The 18,017-nt window shown below is 38.3% G+C and overlaps 1 protein-coding gene across 2 annotated transcripts in view; it reads left to right on the forward strand.

Annotated features, from left to right (window-relative positions):
- Positions 1-18,017, forward strand: part of FMN2 (formin 2) — a 379,061-nt gene that overhangs the window by 273,225 nt on the left and 87,819 nt on the right. For both annotated transcript variants that reach the window (XM_059145884.1, XM_059145885.1), the window contains one exon: positions 2,471-2,563. In XM_059145884.1, coding sequence (XP_059001867.1) covers positions 2,471-2,563 — 93 coding nt within the window. The remainder of the gene's footprint in view (positions 1-2,470; positions 2,564-18,017) is intronic.

Here is an 18,017-nt window from a genome sequence, read left to right on the forward strand (position 1 = left end):
AAGTTTTGAAACTCAGACTTAGTGGAAAACTAGATCTCCCTGCCCTATTTTTGCTGTTGTTGGCGTCAGCGGTTAGACACTAGACTACTAGTATTCTACATTTCTTGTTGGAATTGGAAAATCATTAAAGACTGTATGGGTTCATAGAAGGCAAGCCCTGAGGACAGGGTGACATACAGTGTTGTATTAGTTTTGGGTGTACAATATAGTGAATCAACAGTTCTCTACACGGCTCAGTGCTCATCGTGATAAGCTAGTTACTGTCTGTCACCACATGATGTTAGTACGATATTATTGACTGTATGTCCTATGCTGTACCCTGTATCCCCATGCCTTAGGTGTTTTATAACTGGAAGATTGTACCTTTTAATTCATCTATTTCACCTGTCACCCAACCTTTCCTCTGACAACCATCCATTTGTTTCTGTATTCGAGAGTCTGTTTTTGCTCATGTGTTCATTTTAATTCCACATCTAAGCAAATTTGTGTGGTATTTGCCTTTCTCTGTATTATTTCACTTAGCATAGTCCCATCTAGGTCCACACATGTTGTTACAAATGGCAAGAATATATTCTTTTTATAGCGGAGTAATAGCCTCTGTGTGCACACATATTTACACACTCACCCCCACATCTTTACCCATTCCTCTTAAGTTACGCGAAGGCGCATGGATCTGTGTAAGACTGCTGGTCAGGTAAAGTTAAGAGACATTCAGGGTAGCCTAGTGAAGAGTGATGAAGGCATTTGTACCAGCATAAAGCAGGAATGGAGAGGACAGGCAGATTCCAGAAGCATTTGGGAGGTAAACAAACAGGATATTGGGATAAGGAGAGGAAGTCAGTAACTCTGCTGCTCTGGTATCCGGTCATGGTACCACCAACAGGAGGGTAAGTAAGGGAGGCAGCAAGGCTGTGTTGAGTTTTACTTGAAAATGTTGGTTTAAGTACAAGTCTAGAGATACAAGATACTGGACGAGGGCTGTGGGTTAACCAGTCACGAGCCGTCGAGACCCTGCTCTGGCCGAGTGAGGAGTGCTGGGGGACGTGGGCCGAGACAACCCCACTTGTGTCCAGCTGGCCTTAAGTCTTACTGGGCCTGATTGTCCTTACATTTGATGGGAAGAATGGGTGCGGACAGGACACCTCTCCCCCACCCTTATTCTCCTGCTTAGACAAGCTAATACCTGGAGCGAAAAGAAAACTATGTTTTAATAAGAGAAAGAAAATGTTTTAAAGAGTGCAATATCAAAGTCTTCTTGAGGAATTGATTGGCAACCTTGCCTTAAGAATTGTAATTCCTGGGCGCCTGGGTGGCGCAGTGAGTTAAGCCACTGCCTTCGGCTCAGGTCATGATCTCAGGGTCCTGGGATCAAATCCCGCATCGGGCTCTCTGCTCAACAGGGAGCCTGCTTCCCTTCCTCTCTCTCTTTCTGCCTCTTGCCTACTTGTGATCTCTCTCTCTCTCTCTCTCTATCAAATAAATAAATAAATAAAATCTTAAAAAAAAATTATTTTAAAAAAAGAATTGTAATTCCTGATTGAGATGTTTATCTGTCCGAAGTTTTGCCTTTCATATACATGCTTTTTAATTTTGAGGTTTTTTGCCAGGATCACCATCATGGCAGGAATTTCTTCAGAAATGTTCTTAGAAGTCCTTCTTAATTAACCCTTGTTGGCCCTGTAGTCTACTAAGGCATTTATGATGACGTGGACACAGAAAATAAGCTGTCGAGTCAGATCGGGATTTCATTTATGGGTCTGCTGCTTATCATCTGTGGACCCTTCCGCAAATAAGTAGCCCTGAGCCTTGATTTCCTCACCTATAAAATAGGATAATGTCCACGTTCACTGACTAACTTATTCTGAAGATGAAGTTAACTAATAGGTTAAAAGTATCTGCCGAGTAATAGATGCTCTGTAACTGCTGATTTCTATACAAACATCAGCACCACAATTGTTACTTGTCATTTCTCATAAATGAGGACTTTCATCAGGGACAAACCTGTGTTAGAAGTCCGTTGATAGTAACAAGGATGCTGATGAGAGGAGGTACTTGCTTTATACTGTCTGCCAGGCGCCATTTGAACACTTTGTATCTATTAACTAATTTGATCCTCACGACACCCCCGAGAGGCAGACACCCGTGATGTGCCCATTCTACAGATGAGGCTGAATGGGGCTCAGTGCTTCAGGGACCCTCCTACGTTTGCGGTTTGGCAGTGACCAAACTTGGATTGTGGATTCTTTTTTTTTGGATTGTGGATTCTTAAGAACTTTTTACAGTTCCCCCAACGTGAAGCCTTGATCATAGGCTTCTTATGTCAGTATTTAGATATTTCCAAAACATGTATAGAATGTATATCAGTTAGCGTGGCTAATGGATTTTTCACATTAGTTAATGCGTTTTAAAAATTGTTTTAATGCTCCATTGATACTGTGACATTCTAAACAGTGTCTTCCTCTGGTTTCAGCCTGTGAAGTGGAGGCAGGGAAAGTATTCCAGGTGTCCTCAAAAGAGCACATCCAGCCCTTCAAAGAAAATATGGAACAATTTATCATTCAAGGTAAGTTCCAAAAAGACATGTTGCGTTTCCCTTCTTCTTCAGCCGAAAGGTAGGTAGAAAGCGTTTTTTAAAATATGCAGTGGTTTAAAGGGGATAATTTTGATATAACAGAGAAATAAATTATATTTAATCATGAGTCATACAACTGTGAGAGGCTAGCAATTTGGTAAACACCCCATTATAGATAATTCTCGTTAGTATTGGTATTTAATAACAGTACATTAATAGTACTTATTTATAAAGATGTTAAAATTTTATGCTTTTTGTGAGCAGGTAATTAGATAGGTTTCAAGTTTTAACTCTGCTTAGGACTTCAGTTGAACTTGGTATCTATATTGTTTGTCAAAACACTGGGCCAAAAAACAAAGTACATTGATGTTTTCCAGATCTTCAAAACATTACCTTGTATTTTTTGTAGGATGTGTAAATACCTCTAGATATTTAGTACCTTCTTTCAGGAAACTTAAAAACTTAATAAATACTGTCTTATTGACTCCTCCCATGACAGAAGCAGGGATCAAAAATTTCAGAAAATATTAAAGAAAAGAAATTTTGAAAGGAGAAAATGTCTTTTAAAAATGTTTTGCTATTTTGGGACGCCTGGGTGGCTCAGTTGGTTAAGCAGCTGCCTTCGGCTCAGGTCATGATCCCAGGGTCCTGGGATCGAGTCCCACATCAGGCTCCTTGCTTGGCAGGGAGCCTGCTTCTCCCTCTGCCTCTGCCTGCCTCTCTGTCTGCCTGTGCTTGCTCACTCGCTCTCTCTCCCTCTGTCTCTGACAAATAAATAAAATCTTTAAAAAAAAAAATGTTTTGCTATTTTAACATATTGCAACTTACAATTATATCAAAGCATTCGCTACTCAAAACATTTCGGCTGGGGACTATCACGTCTCCTCTGAAGATCAGATTTGGGTCGTGCCATGCTCTGAGAAAGTTCTTGCTGTCAGGAATCCTCCTAGAGGCTGACGTGGCTTGAGACCGAGGCCAAGGGGCACTCTGAAGACTGGCTCCGTCCTCTGTTTATCAGGCTACAGTTTTTATAGGTTGTTGACGTGTCATTAGTGATGATTTACAATGAATTCCAGTCACACTGGAATTCGATTAAATGTTAAACATAGATTTTTTTTTTCAGATGGGAAAGTAGTATTTAATCACTTAAGAGAATCATGAAGATTGAAACAGAACTTTGGTCAGATTCATAAATCACAGTGACAGTCATTTCTAAATTCCCAGGTCCAGATTTTCAAGTGGAAAATCTACTTAGTAATTCCAAAATAGTCTTTGGGATAAAATCAGAGTCCTGTGTTTGGTTACATAACACTGTAAGCTCACTATATTCTTAATGATGAATAAAAATGAGTCTTGCTTTTTTCATGCATCGGGGTTTTAGGATCAAGAACATGCAATTTGGGAGAACAACATAAGTAAAGGATACTTTACTTATGATACTCTCTTTGATTATGGGATAAAGGAGTCCTTAATTCATTAACTCAGTAAAGAGCGAATGAGTCTATCTTCGTGGTTCTCCTTCTAGCACTTTCAGATACCTTTTTTATTTTATCTCTGTCCTATTCAAGTGTTCTGATTGCATGTTCATTGGGGGAAAAAAAAAAAAAAGAATACCCCTGATCTGCTCATTCTTTTGAGTACTAAGCTATAGCAGTGAATAAGAAAGGACAATGACAATAGCAAACTCTTTGGAACATCTTATACAGATGAGTTTTGTCAAAATGTGGAAATAAGTGTCCAACTTTAAACATGAGTACTTATAAGCCCGTATTCAATGACATGTAGTGAAAACAATGGATTTCAAAATGTTTCTCTTAAGATAAAGATTTATGAATGTAGCCATTTTTCTTGGTCCCATAATCCTTCTAGTTATCAGGACTAAATTCTGCAATTAGGTTTATACTCTGAACAGTGCATTCTACCTTAGCACAAATAATATATGCCAAATCTTTGCTCATAATTAGGCTTTCCTCAGTAATAAAATAGTATTACATTAACCTCTGTGCTCAAATCACCTTACATGTGTATATTAATGTTTTTATATATCCCATTAAAGTCTTTTTTTTTTTAAATCCCATCAAAGTATTTTTTAAATGTGCCCCATTTCAAAATCTAAAATCTCCAGACATTCAAGAGGCTATGCCAAACACTGGCCAAACATGTTTATCACGTTAGCTCTCACAACATGATAGAAACATCTCTTATCCTCATCTCTCGGCCATTGTGTGGTCTGTGGAACGCACGCTAGCAGCCTGTGGGTTTTATCTAGCCCTGCGATCCACTGATTCACGCACTTTGGTACCCCCTGTCTTCCCAGTTCTTCTCAAGCCAAGATTTTATGGCCTCGGCTCAAACATCTCTTTCTTGGGAATGTCCTCACCCCTGCTCTGAGGGAGGCAGATTTACAGAACCGAGTGCTGCCCCTGCAGGGCATTCATCCGTTGTAATGGTGCCGGCTCGGTACCATCTTCCGGAGAATCGAAGTACTCAGTAATATTAATACCTAATAACTAATTAACTAATAACATTAATAACTAATGTTCTTGAATAGTGCTATGATCTCTACCCAGCACTGTACTCTTTATAACACTTGCTGCTTTCTGCACTTCTATTATGTATTTTTGCCTCTACAATGTAACCTCCATGAAAAAAGCAGCCTTGTTCGGTTCCTGGCCATCCCTATACGTAGAACAGCAGGTAGCGTGTTGTACGCATGGTCTTGCCCACCTGACAGCACCCAACAGCCCTCATTAAGCCCATCTCCTTGCTTTCTCCATATTTACACCAGAGCAGCTCAACTTTTTTGAAGGCGGGAGGGTCCTTAACGCCAACTGGTACCACTTGGAAGTCCTGACCACAGACCTGCTGTTAAAACTCATTTGTAGTCAGCACTTCACAAGGTGGTCCTTGCAAATCTGGTTTTCTCTCAGTTTCTGAGATTTGTTCCTCTGGGCTCCTCTCAAACTTCCACAGTCTTTGTCTTCTGCTTCCTCCTTCCTCTGATGATGACCTCATTTTCTCCTGGGGTGAGAAATCAGATGATGTCATATAGAAGCTCCCACACCTCCCCACCACCACATCTACAACCCTGGCTCGGGAACTCGGTCTTCATCCTGAATCCTTAGGGAGCAGAGATTTAAAGACCTAAGAAAGTTGACACTGGCAGCGAGTGGGAAGGAATCCGCGGAAACAGATCGGACGTGGAGGCAGGAGACACCTTGTCAAATTGTGATGGAGGATGGCTGGAGAAATGAGGAAGTCTTGTTCTAAGGACGTAGTGATGGTGCCAAAGAGAGGACATAGTGAAGGCTGAACAGTAATGTAGAAGTAATGTAGAAGAGGAAGTTCTTGATGACCAAGTCAACACAGACGTGATGCGTAGGTGTCCAGATTTCAGGTTTGCGTGGCTGGAGAGCGCTGGTGTTAATCACTAGGATAGAGAATATGAATACGGGAAAAGGTTTGAATGGGTAGGATGGCCGTAAGTGGACGGCGTGATCATTGAGTGGGCGGATGTATGCCTGAGACGTGGGAAAGAACAAAAATGGAGGCTTGGGCATCGTAAGCAAGGTGATTATTGATTGGATGTGATCGCCTAGAAGGATAAGAAGAACAGACACAGGGATAGAATTCTTGAGGAGGTGGATACATTTATAGGTGGAGCAGAAGAAGCCACAAAAGGTGTTGGTGGTGAGTTAGGTTGAGAGAAAATCGAGAGAGGCCGTCGTGATGGAAGCCAGAATTAGAGTTCCAGAAAGGAAGGAGGGATCAGAGTAGGTACTGGAGGAACATTTTTCTTGGATTGGCACAGACAGAAACCAGTTTTCTGAGCTTTTAATGTTCAAGCGAGGAAAGGAGAAGGGCATAACCCTGCAACAGCTTTAAAAGTTATTGCAGATATTGTAACGTGCATCAGTGTTAGACAACTGTCGAATCGAAGTTATTATAATTTAGCTTATCTCTAATTTATACCAACACATGTGATGATTTTATGCATTGGATGTTTTCTGAAGAAAACTAATTAGTAATCAACAAGCGCTTACCAGCTTTTATCTACCCTTTTGGTTCAATTTTCTTTTGTGCTTCTTCTTGTTTAAGTAAGAAGGAAAAAGAAAAAGATAAATGAGACAACCAGGGAACCTCATGCTACGCTAATATTTCTCTCAGAATTCAGTATACTCCTTCCTTTTCATTTTTCCTTCTTCTTTTTGGATACAAGTTGTACTATGGACAAAGTGTGCCTATGAAAACCATATTTCTGAGCTAACATCCCTTACATCCGGTGGATTGCCTTTTATAGGTGTCTGTGCGCGGTGAGATTGCTGGGAAAGAAATAGGAGCCTAGTTCTATGTTGTTGGCCTCTGTAGCCTTTTTACTCATACGACGTATTTTAGTAAGTGCATATTTTGAAACTCAGCTCACCTTTTTTTTGGGTGAATGGCAAATTAAAAGGTAGTTCCCCTCCATACCAGTAAATGAAGTCAAGTCCTTCCTGGGATTTTATGAATCAGAAATGGCTAATGTTATTTTTACTAGCAACTCTCCATATCTCCACCCGCCCCTTTCCCAAACATTTCTTCCTTAAAGGAAGCCTAGTAAGTTGTAGCTGAACTAGAAGAATAATAGAATCAAGGAGGTGATTAATCTGAAATCACCTCTGAGAAGTCTGCCAGAAGGTTCTTCTCCTGGAAATGGTGTCCATGGTGCCCCGTAAAGCAATACTCCATATTCAGGATGAACGTATTTGGTGCTGTGTTTATTTCATTTTCTGAAAATACAATGAGAATGTTTTTTCAATGATGATAAAAAGAAAAGATGCATCTGAATTTTTTTTTAGAGATTTTATTTATTTATTTGACAGAAGAGAGAGATCACAAGTAGGCAGAGAGGCAGGCAGAGGGGAGGGCGAAGCAGGCTCCCTGCTGAGCAGAGAGCCCGATGTGGGGCTCCATTCCAGGACCCTGAGATCATGACCTGAGCCAAAGGCAGAGGCTTAACCCACTGAGCCACCTGGGCACCCTGCATCTGATTTTTTGACGTCTTTTATTGATCCTTTAAAGTAAAAAAAGATACAATTTTCTCTTAAGCACACCACTTTTTACTTTTATAACAAGTAATAATAATGTTAAGCATTAATACCAATTCTGCTGTGCTGAAGAATTAACTGAAGCCATTTTATACTCCACGTGATTTCAGTTTCATAATTCATCACGATAGTCTTAAGCAACCAGTGTTATACCCATTTTCCAGTAAGAAAACAAAAGCTCAGACATCTCAATACTTGACTAAAATCACACAAGAGATGGCAAAGTCATGTTGAAACCAAGACTTCCCATAAGAAGCCTTAGCTACATTTTATTTTAATTTAAAAATTGTTAAAATATCATTAAGGACTCTAGGGGGTAGTGGATATAAGTCAGTTGTGTAACATCACGTGGTAGAAACCATAATGCAGAAGAAATCACATGCAAGATATGCAATTTTTAAACTCAAAACTCGGACCAGAAAGGGCCAACACTTCTGTGTTCACGTCCTGTGCACGCTGACTCTTTGCCCCAGAGACAAAGCTCTGGCCCCTGAGATCCTGATAAGCGATGATTCCGTTGTGCCCACCTGTCACTCTCAACACGGAAGAGGCATGCATTTGGGATGATTCTTGTGAGAAGGAAACAGTCTAGAGCACCATTTCTCTCTGAGGGTTAGGTTTCCACTGGCCGCAGTCATTCATTCTGTCCCGTAGATGAGAAATGATCAAAGAGCCTCCGAGGAGTGGTGGGAATTGATTCCATATGAGATGGGCTCACAACAGCCCCGGCATCTCCCTGCTCGGGTGCTCCCACGGTACTGAACATCCCCGTAATACGTTCCATCCTGTGCCCTCGTCACTGCGTCCACAGCGGACGCCAAAGAAAGGTTTACTTCGCAGATGAATGGATGGAGGGTTGGCTTTCTCCTTCCAGTCAAGCTCTTCAGGTCCTCTACCTTCTTAGGTTTCCTGTCATGGTGACATGCCCTGCGTGGTCGTCCAAAACAGGGACTTTGGCCTCATTGTTCATTTTTTAGTGACTGCATGCAAGAAGCACTTTTAATAATGCATGGCTGTATCCAAGTGTATAATGAAAATGTAAGTCTTCTTCCTACTACTTTCCTCTATTTTAGCTGATGTGTTTCAGTTCTGTCTTTCCAGAGGTAATTTGTGCATATATAAGCATATGTGTGTGCATATGTACATATATATGTGCATTTATATGTATTATCTGGAGGGTACATTCTCTGCATGTTGTTTTTGTCCCTTTTTCATTTTTATCACAAAATACTTTATGTGTATTTTATGTTTTATATGCAATAGACATATAAATACATGAGTGTAAATTATAATTTTGTGTGTTTTAGTCATTTAATATATATTTATTTTATATAGTCATTTATATATAAATTTTTATATATGACTTTATATATGAAATTTTTATAAATGACTTTATAGTCATTTAATATAAGTTTATTTTATTATTCATTTTTGCTATTAAGGATGTTTTATTAAATTGCCACCGTACTGAATTAATTGACATGGAATCATAGCTCCTGGGAGCAAATACAAGGTTCAGTTTCTTCATGGCTCTGGTTACATTTGGTCTTGTTTTCATCAGTCAGCCAATACACACCATTGTTTTACATGTGTTCATTTTTTTTTTTATTAAAAAGACTTTATTGGGGCACCTGGGTGGCTCAGTGAGTTAAAGCCTCTGCCTTTGGCTCAGGTCATGATCCCAGGGTCCTGGGATCAAGCCCCGCATCGGGCTCTCTGCTCAGCGGGGAGCCTGCTTCCCCCTCTCTCTCTGCCTGTCTCTCTGGCTACTTGTGATCTCTGCCAAATAAATAAATAAAATCTTAAAAAAATAAAAATAAAAAGACTTTATTTTTTTAAGTTCATGTTCATGTTTTTTTTTTTTTTTTTTTTATCAAGTAGGCTTTTTGTTTAAAGTCTGTATGTGTTCGTGTTTGAAGTTACTTTATCTAATATCATTGTTGATTCATTAGTACTGAACCAGCACACAGTGAGCCCATGAACTACCAGAACCAAGTGTATCTAACACATGCACTCGCTCTGTAAGGCACATCAGAAACTTTTTGTGCTTAGGAGTGAGCACTAGACAGCACTGTGGCATGATACTTGATGGCCATTTTAAAAAGACCGAGTACCACCAAAAAAAAAAAAAAATCACCAGAGACTAAGAAAAAGACACTTGCTTACAATATGAGAGCTGAAATAAGCCAGAGCAGGGCCTATCCCACCGTCACCGGGAATGCATGTGTCAGAGGACTCAAGCTGGCCACTGTTCCACATGTGTCCGTGGAGGCCTATTGGGGCACTACAGGTATCGATTTTGGAATTAAAATCTATTTTAGTGGGTGCCTGGGTGGCTCAGTGGGTTAAGCCGCTGCCTTCGGCTCAGGTCATGATCTCAGGGTCCTGGGATCGAGTCCCACATTGGGCTCTCTGCTCAGCAGGGAGCCTGCTTCCTCCTCTCTCTCTCTGCCTGCCTCTCTGCCTACTTGTGATCTCTCTCTGTCAAATAAATAAATAAAATCTTTTAAAAAAATAATAATCCATTTTAGTGAGTAGGCAAATTCACAAAATAAGAATTCATGAATAGAGAAGATTAATTGTCTGTGTGGAAGGCATTTATATGTTGTGTACATGTGACATAAATCAGGGTATGATTTTATAGAATGTACACATATACGTATGTATGGATTATAACCTCTGTGAGGTCTAAGGAATTAGAATAGAATGAGCAGCCAGGTACACCCCCCTCAAGGAATAGAACCGGATTAATGTATTTATCTCTTCTGTTTTTCCTCCCTCAGTCTCATGTCTTTGTCCTCTTCAGCCATGACCGCTCTCTTGAATTTTCTATTTATCATTTGCACACTTTCTGTTTATAGCTTTGCCAAAAGTATAAATTGTCACCAATTTATTATTTAGTCGTATAAATTTGCGAACTGCATAAGGAGAATTACACGCGTTTTCTTCTGGGACTTGTGTTATTCTCCACGGAGCACTGTTCTTGAGCTCTCCTGTGTTTATGCATATGACTTTATTTCATCGATACCGACTCTGTTGTAGGAAGATACCACATGGCCATTTATCTCTCTTCTTTCCCCTTTTTAACCAGTACCAAGAAATGCTTATATGCACATGGGTTTTCATGACTCATGACATCCACACATACTGCCTTTTATGGGACAGACCCAGGAGAGCAAAGGTTCGCTGGGTCGTAGGGCAAATGAATCTTCAGTCTCCTGCACAAGGCTAAGTTGTTTTAAAAAAGTGATTGGTTCCAATCTACACTTCTGTCAGCAGGGTTCTGGTTGTATCAAATCCTTGTCAGCATGTGGTCCTTAGGATAAATCTATTATTTAAAATGATATTCCAGGCAGCACAGACATTTTCACAACATGTGTTCCTGCCATCCGTGGGCATGGAAAGTTTTTCCATCTCGTTGTGTCTTCAGTTTCTTTCATAAGTGTAGTTTCTAGTGTACAGATCCTTTACCTCCTTGGTTAGGTTAATTCCCAGGTATCTTATGGTTTTTGGTGCTATTGCAAATAGAATTGGTTCCTTAATTTCTCTTTCTTTAGTCACATTGTTAGTGTATAGAATTGCAACTGATTTTTGTTTTGCATTGATTTCGTATCCTGCCACATTACTGAATTGCTGTATGAGTTGTAGGAGTTTGGGGGTGGAGTCTTGTGGGCTTTCCCCATGAAGTATCATACCATCTGCGAAGAGAGAGTTTGACGACTTCTTTGCCAATTTGAATACCTTTTATTTCTTTTTGTTGTCTGATTGCTGTTGCTAGGACTTCTAGTGCTATGTTGAACAACAGTGGCGAGAGCAGGCATCCTTGTCGTGTTCCTGATCTCAAAGGGAAGGCTGTCAGCTTTTCCCCTTTGAGGATGATATTTGCTGTGGGTTTTTCGTAGATGGATTTTATGAAGTTGAGGAATGTTCCCTTTGTCCCTGCACTCTGAAGAGGTTTAATCAGGAAAGGATGTTGTATTTTGTCAAATGCTTTCTCTGCATCAATTGAGACGATCATATGGTTCTTGTCTTGTCTTTTATTAATGTGCTCTATCACATTGATGGATTTGGGAATGTTGAACCCTTGCATCTCAGGAATAAATCCCACCTGGCTGTATGCGGAACATCAGGAATAGCATGGAGGACCACAGGGGAAGGGAAGGAAAACTGAATGGGAAGAAATCAGAGAGGGAGACAAACCATGAGAGACACTGGTCTCCAGGAACCAAATTGAGGGTTACAGAAGGGAGGGGGGTGGGGAATGGAGTGACTGGGTGATGGGTATTAAGCAGGGCGCATGTGGTAGTGAGCACTGGGTACTATATGCAACTGAAGAATCCTTAAACACTACATCAAAAATGAATGATATACTATATGCTGGCTAATTGAATATAATAAATGATGTTACATTGAAGTTTTAATTTGCATTTTATTTTTTTCCTATTTTTGTTATTTTTTTAAAATTAACATGTAATACATTATTTGCCCCAGTTGTACAGGTCTGTGAATCATCAGGCTTACACATTTCACAGCACTCACTATGGTACATACCCTCCCCAGTGTCCATCACCCAACCACCCTCTCCCTAGGCATTTGATTTTTTTAAATTTATTTTTTATTTATTTTCAGCATAACAGTATTCATTATTTTTGCACCACACCCAGTGCTCCATGCAATCCGTGCCCTCTATAATACCCACCACCTGGTACCCCAACCTCCCACCCCCCCGCCCCTTCAAACCCCTCAGATTGTTTTTCAGAGTCCATAGTCTCTCGTGATTCACCTCCCCTTCCAATTTCCCCCAACTCCCATATTGTCATGGCTTTATCGTTGTTTCCTCTTCTGTGAACTGCATTTTTGAATCTTTTGACTGTCTTTCTGTAGATTTTTTCTGCCTTTTATTTATTATTAGGAATTCTTTATACATTTAGGCTATTAAAGTGTTGCAAACACGTCTCCCATTTTGGAGCATCCCTTTTCACTTTTCTTGTGCTGATTATTGATGAACAGAAATCCTTTATTTCTATATAGTGATATTTATCAACCTCTTCCTTGATGATATATAATTTTTGCCTTATGGAAGACATTTTTCCATATTATAGCTTTATAAAGATATTGTCCTATATTATCCTGTAAAAATACCATAGTTTTACTTTTCAACTTTAATCCTTAATCTGATTTTTATGTAAGTATATAATTGATTTTTATGTATGGTCTATAAAAGTCAAAAAATGTTTTACATAGATAATGTTGTTTTAGTCATTTAGGACCATGTAATGAATATGCCATCCTTTCTCTTCTAAAATGCAATGCCATTGAGTCATGTGCAAATTTCCACATACGTATGTGTTGTTTTCCTGGGGTTTCTCTGCTCTATTGCAGTGACCTATTTCCAGTATTGATCTTTATAACAAAGCCTGTTACTATCTTATTTCTTGTAGCCTTCTAATAATAATTGATTTGGGGTCAGATTAGACTCCCATTTTCTTGAGGACAGTTATGCCTTTTCTTGTTAATTTATTCCATATAATTTTATAATCCAGTTGTCAGGTCCCACCAGAAAAAAATCTCTTAGGATTTTGAAACCATTAGTCTGTACATCAGCTTGGGGAGAATTGATAATCTTACAAATTAAAACTAGGAACATGATAAAGACTGGGATCTATTTTTCTGCCTCCTTTATAGTTGGTATTAAGAGTTGTTTTACAATTTTCCTTAAGGTCTGCACATCATGTTTTTATAGTATATTCCTAAAGACCTTAATTTGTTACTATAATACATTTTGTAAATCTCATTTACTGTCATTCTCTGGAGATATGTAAAATTCAAATAACCATTGTATAAAGCTGTTACATCCTAGAAACTTGCTGAACTCAATTATTAATATTGTGATTTGTGAACTTTTAAAAATTTTCTCAGAGAGATCACTGCAAATAATGTCCATTTTATTTCTTTGTTCCTTTTTGGCTGTGTTGCACTAACTGGTACCATCAGTGTAATATGGGCAGGAAGCATGGAAATGCCCTGTTGCAAAGAGATGTGGTTAGAGGAATGGAATTTTATAAATACATTGCCACCAACTGATGGATGCTTTTCTTCTCACTCAGCATTTCTCCTCAACTGTGTTACAAATTGTATCCTGTGCCTTTATTCTTTTAATGCGTACCTTTGATATTTCAACAGGATTCTTTAACAAAATCCAAGGTTTAAAAATAATACAAGTCCCTGGAATGCTTCAACTCTTACCTCACCCATTTATTCCTCTCTGCCATTCTTTTCAGTGTTTTAATATCACCTTCTGTTTTTTATAAACAAGACTATACTCTTTGCTCCCATACCCTCTTACTGTGCCTTCCCTCTTGGATAATTTTTCTTATCTCTGAAGTACATTCTTCAAAAGTTAGTGTGGCATGAGACCCTGGATTGTAGACTCTTTTTTCATCTGTCTGGATGTATACATCACACTTATTTTTGAGAGATAGGTCTGCTAATTATAAAATTCTGGGCTGCAAATAAATTCTGGGTGCCTCAGACTCTTCCTTGGGTTAACAGCTCTGCTTTGGTCCAATTTTTTGTGTCTTTGTTTCTAATCTGAATTTTCTCTCAGGCTCTTGTATGTTTTCTATTTCTCTTTATGTTTGTTTTGGCTAATCCTTAGGGGACACTGCCAACCAAGAACTATTTTAAAATAAATTCTTGCCTTGCATTTTAGGATCACGTATTGTGGATTGAGGCCCAGGGCAGAGTGATTGCCTGTTTGGGATCATGGCTTCTCCTGTGAGAGAGTTTCCCCTCCCAGCCATAGCTGCAGGGACATGGACACGTTTTCTCAGTGCTTTAGTCAGTTTCCTCTTCACTGAGGGCGTGTCTCTTTGGACACCTTGGAGAATTTTAGTCCTATTCAAAATGTCCCTATATGGCCTTTAAACTACAGCTCTGAGTTGCTGGGTTTCACTAAACCCTCAGTACCCTTTTATACCCCTTTGGAGCTTTGCTGTTATTTGTTTTTATGACCTCAGAGAATTTTCCTTATATTCTAGCCAACTCAGCCATGCATTCAACTTTACTTTCATCCAGTATCTTTGTGTGATCTATTGTGAAACTTCTGATATCTCGTCCTTAGTGTGGTTGAAAATAGAGGTCTACATTGTATTTTTTAATTAAAGTATCTTTGAGATGATTTTGTATCAGTACTTTCTTCTTAATGACTTTATGGTATTCCTTTGTAAAAATGCACCACTTGCTTGCTTGTTTCTTTACTTATGAACCTTCTTTCCTCCATCATTGCTCTGAAAGTAGAAAAATTATAGAGGATAAATGTGTACAATTTTCATACTATGTATGTGTACAGCATATTCCTTAATATTGAACTGCTTGGTCACAAGCAATATTGGCCTTATTCTCAAGACCTCCCTTTCCCATTGTTTCTCCCAACCTTGTTTCTCTAGTCTGTGCATAGCTAAATCCTGTGTGTTTTCTTTCTCTTTCTCTCTCTCTTTTTTTAAGATTTTATTTATTTATTTGACAGAGACACAGCAAGAGAGGAAACACAAGCAAGGAGAGTGGGAGAGGGAGGAGCAGACTGTCCCCCGAGCAGGGAGCCCAACGTGGGGCTTGATCCCAGAGCCCTGCAATAATGATCTTAGTCGAAGGCAGACACTTAACTGAGCCACCCAGGCGCCCCAAATCCTCTGTATTTTCTCAGACACATCAGCTTCTCCCAAACCCCATTTCAGTCACCCTTTCCTACCTCAAAATAATTTCTTGCTTCTGTTATGCTAACCCCTTTTTAGGAGGTCTCATTTTTTCTTGTTATTGTAGTACAGTCACCAGTGAACCTCATAATAATCTATAGTCTTCTGGAAAAGATTGGATCATGCTCAGTATCATAATTATTAAGGTTGATGAATGGTCATTGTAATTCAGATATATTTAATTATATCTAATATATTTTAAAATATGTCAGATATCTGACATATAGTTTTAAAATATTCTCTATTTGCCTTCCATGCTACATAATAAACTACTAAGTGCGTATTTTTTTATTTAACCTTTCCTTCCTTAGGTGCTGGGTGCTTGGAAAAGGATCCACTATGAGAATCCTAACCAAATTGTTATGTTCTTGTAGCAGAAACCCAAATACATTCCTTAATGGATGATATAATACTTCTGTTTTTTTTTTTTAAAGAAAAGTCAGCTAGAAATTGAATAATGACTACTACATTTAAAATTGTAAACATTTTTTTGTTAAAGCAATTCTTGTGTAATGAAACCAAAGGATCCTTTTCTATAATTACTTAGAAAATAACATGTTGATGCAGAGGGAAATACTCATAACTTAATAAATTTAACAATTTTGAATTGCAAAGATTCTGGTTAATGTTTAAAATTTGTCAGTCTACTAATTTTCTTCTTGACATACTTTTTTTTTGGGGGGGGATGTGATTTGAGCATTAGAATTATTAGGGACATTAGAATCCCATAGAAAGGAATATGTCCAGATAGGATGTCTCTGATTACCTATCTCTACTCTGAAGGTTAGTAACACTTGTGAGGCATATATCCATGAGATACTCATAAAGCATATTAACCTATGAGAAAAGTCATCTAACTCAGATGGCAAATAGTCTCTCATGTGCCAAATCTAATAGGTTGATAGTGGATTCTTGGAGTCTTCTTTGGGGCATAATTCTTAGGCTTTTAACTGGATTCTTGAATTTTAATGAATTAGCTTTATTGTGATTAATGCTCATGTGATGCTGCACGTTTTTCTATTTTTTTTTTTTACTTTTAACCTAAGTGTATATTAATATTTTAAGTAGGATTCATTGAGATTACATGTAGTTAAAACTTTTCTAGCCCATTTGAAAATCTGTGCCTTTTAATCAAGTATTTAGATTACTTACATTTAATATACCAATCAATATGGTTGCATTTCATTTGCTATCTTTATATTTGTATTTTGTTTGTCACAACTGTTTTCCTTTTTATCTTTTTTCCTTGACTTCTTATGGATTAGTTGGATATTTCATTTTATTTGTACCATTGGCTTATGAGCTTTATCTTTTTGTTTTTTCTTTTTAGTGGTTTTCTGAGGGTTTATATAACTCTTTATCACATTCTATCTTCAAATAATCTTACTGAGTTTCACATATAATCTAAGAGCTTTAACAGTGTATTTCCATTTTCCCTCCTGCTCTTTGTGGTGTTGTTGCCATATTTTTACTTCCATATAAATCATAACCAAAACAATAAATTGTTTGTACTTTTAACAGTCAATTACCTTTTAAAGAAATGTGTGAGAAAATGTCTTTTATATCCTTACACATATTTTGCATTTCTAGTTCTTTTCTTACGTAAGTCTGCCAGTGCCAAACCTTTTAGCATTTGATTGCTTGAAATGTTTTATTTGTTTTTTTCCTCCATTTATGATAGATATTTTCACTGGATATAGAATTGTCAGTTAATAGTTTTGTTGTTTTTGTTTGATTTTTCTTGTCACATGTCAGGATATTTTTCTCTTGTCTTCCATTTGCATAATTTCTGATGACAAATATGTATTAGTTTCCTATAGTTGCTATTTAAAAAATTACCACAACTTTGTTGACTTAAAACAACACAAATTTATTATCTTACAGCTCTGGAGATCAGAAATACAAATTGAGGGGCACCTGGGTGACTCACTGGGTTAAAGCCTCTGCCTTTGGCTCAGGTCATGATTCCAGGGTCCTGGGATCGAGCCCCACATTGGGCTCTCTGCTTGGCAGGAAGCCTGCTTCCTCCTCTCTCTCTGCCTGCCTCTCTGCCTACTTGTGATCTCTGTCAAATAAATAAATAAAATCTTTAAAAAAATCCAAATTGACCTTGTTGAGCTAAAACTATGGGGTCAGCAGTGCTTTCCTTCTTCTGGAAACTCTAAGGCAGAATTTATTTCCTTGACTTTTTCAAATTCTGGAAGTTTCCTCCATTTCTTACTCTAAGTTTTCTTGCATCTTCAAAGTCAACAATAGCCAATGAAGTTTTTCTTATGTTGTTTCACTTTGATACTGATTTTTTTGCCTCTCTCTTTTACTTCTAAGGACTTTGTGATTACTTTGGGCCAATCTAGATAATGCAAGATGACTTTTCATCTCAGTATCAGCTGATTAGCAACATTGATTCCATCTGCAACCTCAATTTCCCCTTGATATGTAACATAGCATATTCACAGGTTCTGAAGATTAAGACATAAACATCTTTAGGAGGCCATTATTCTGCTTCCCACAAAGTCTTTGGTAATTTTTATTTTTGTTCCTTGAAATAAAATGTATTTCCTCCCACTTCTGACTGTTTTAAAATTCTGTGTTTCTTGATTATTT

The sequence above is a fragment of the Mustela lutreola genome, chromosome 14 (assembly GCF_030435805.1).
Source record: "Mustela lutreola isolate mMusLut2 chromosome 14, mMusLut2.pri, whole genome shotgun sequence".
In the NCBI taxonomy this organism is placed as follows: Eukaryota; Metazoa; Chordata; class Mammalia; order Carnivora; family Mustelidae; genus Mustela; species Mustela lutreola.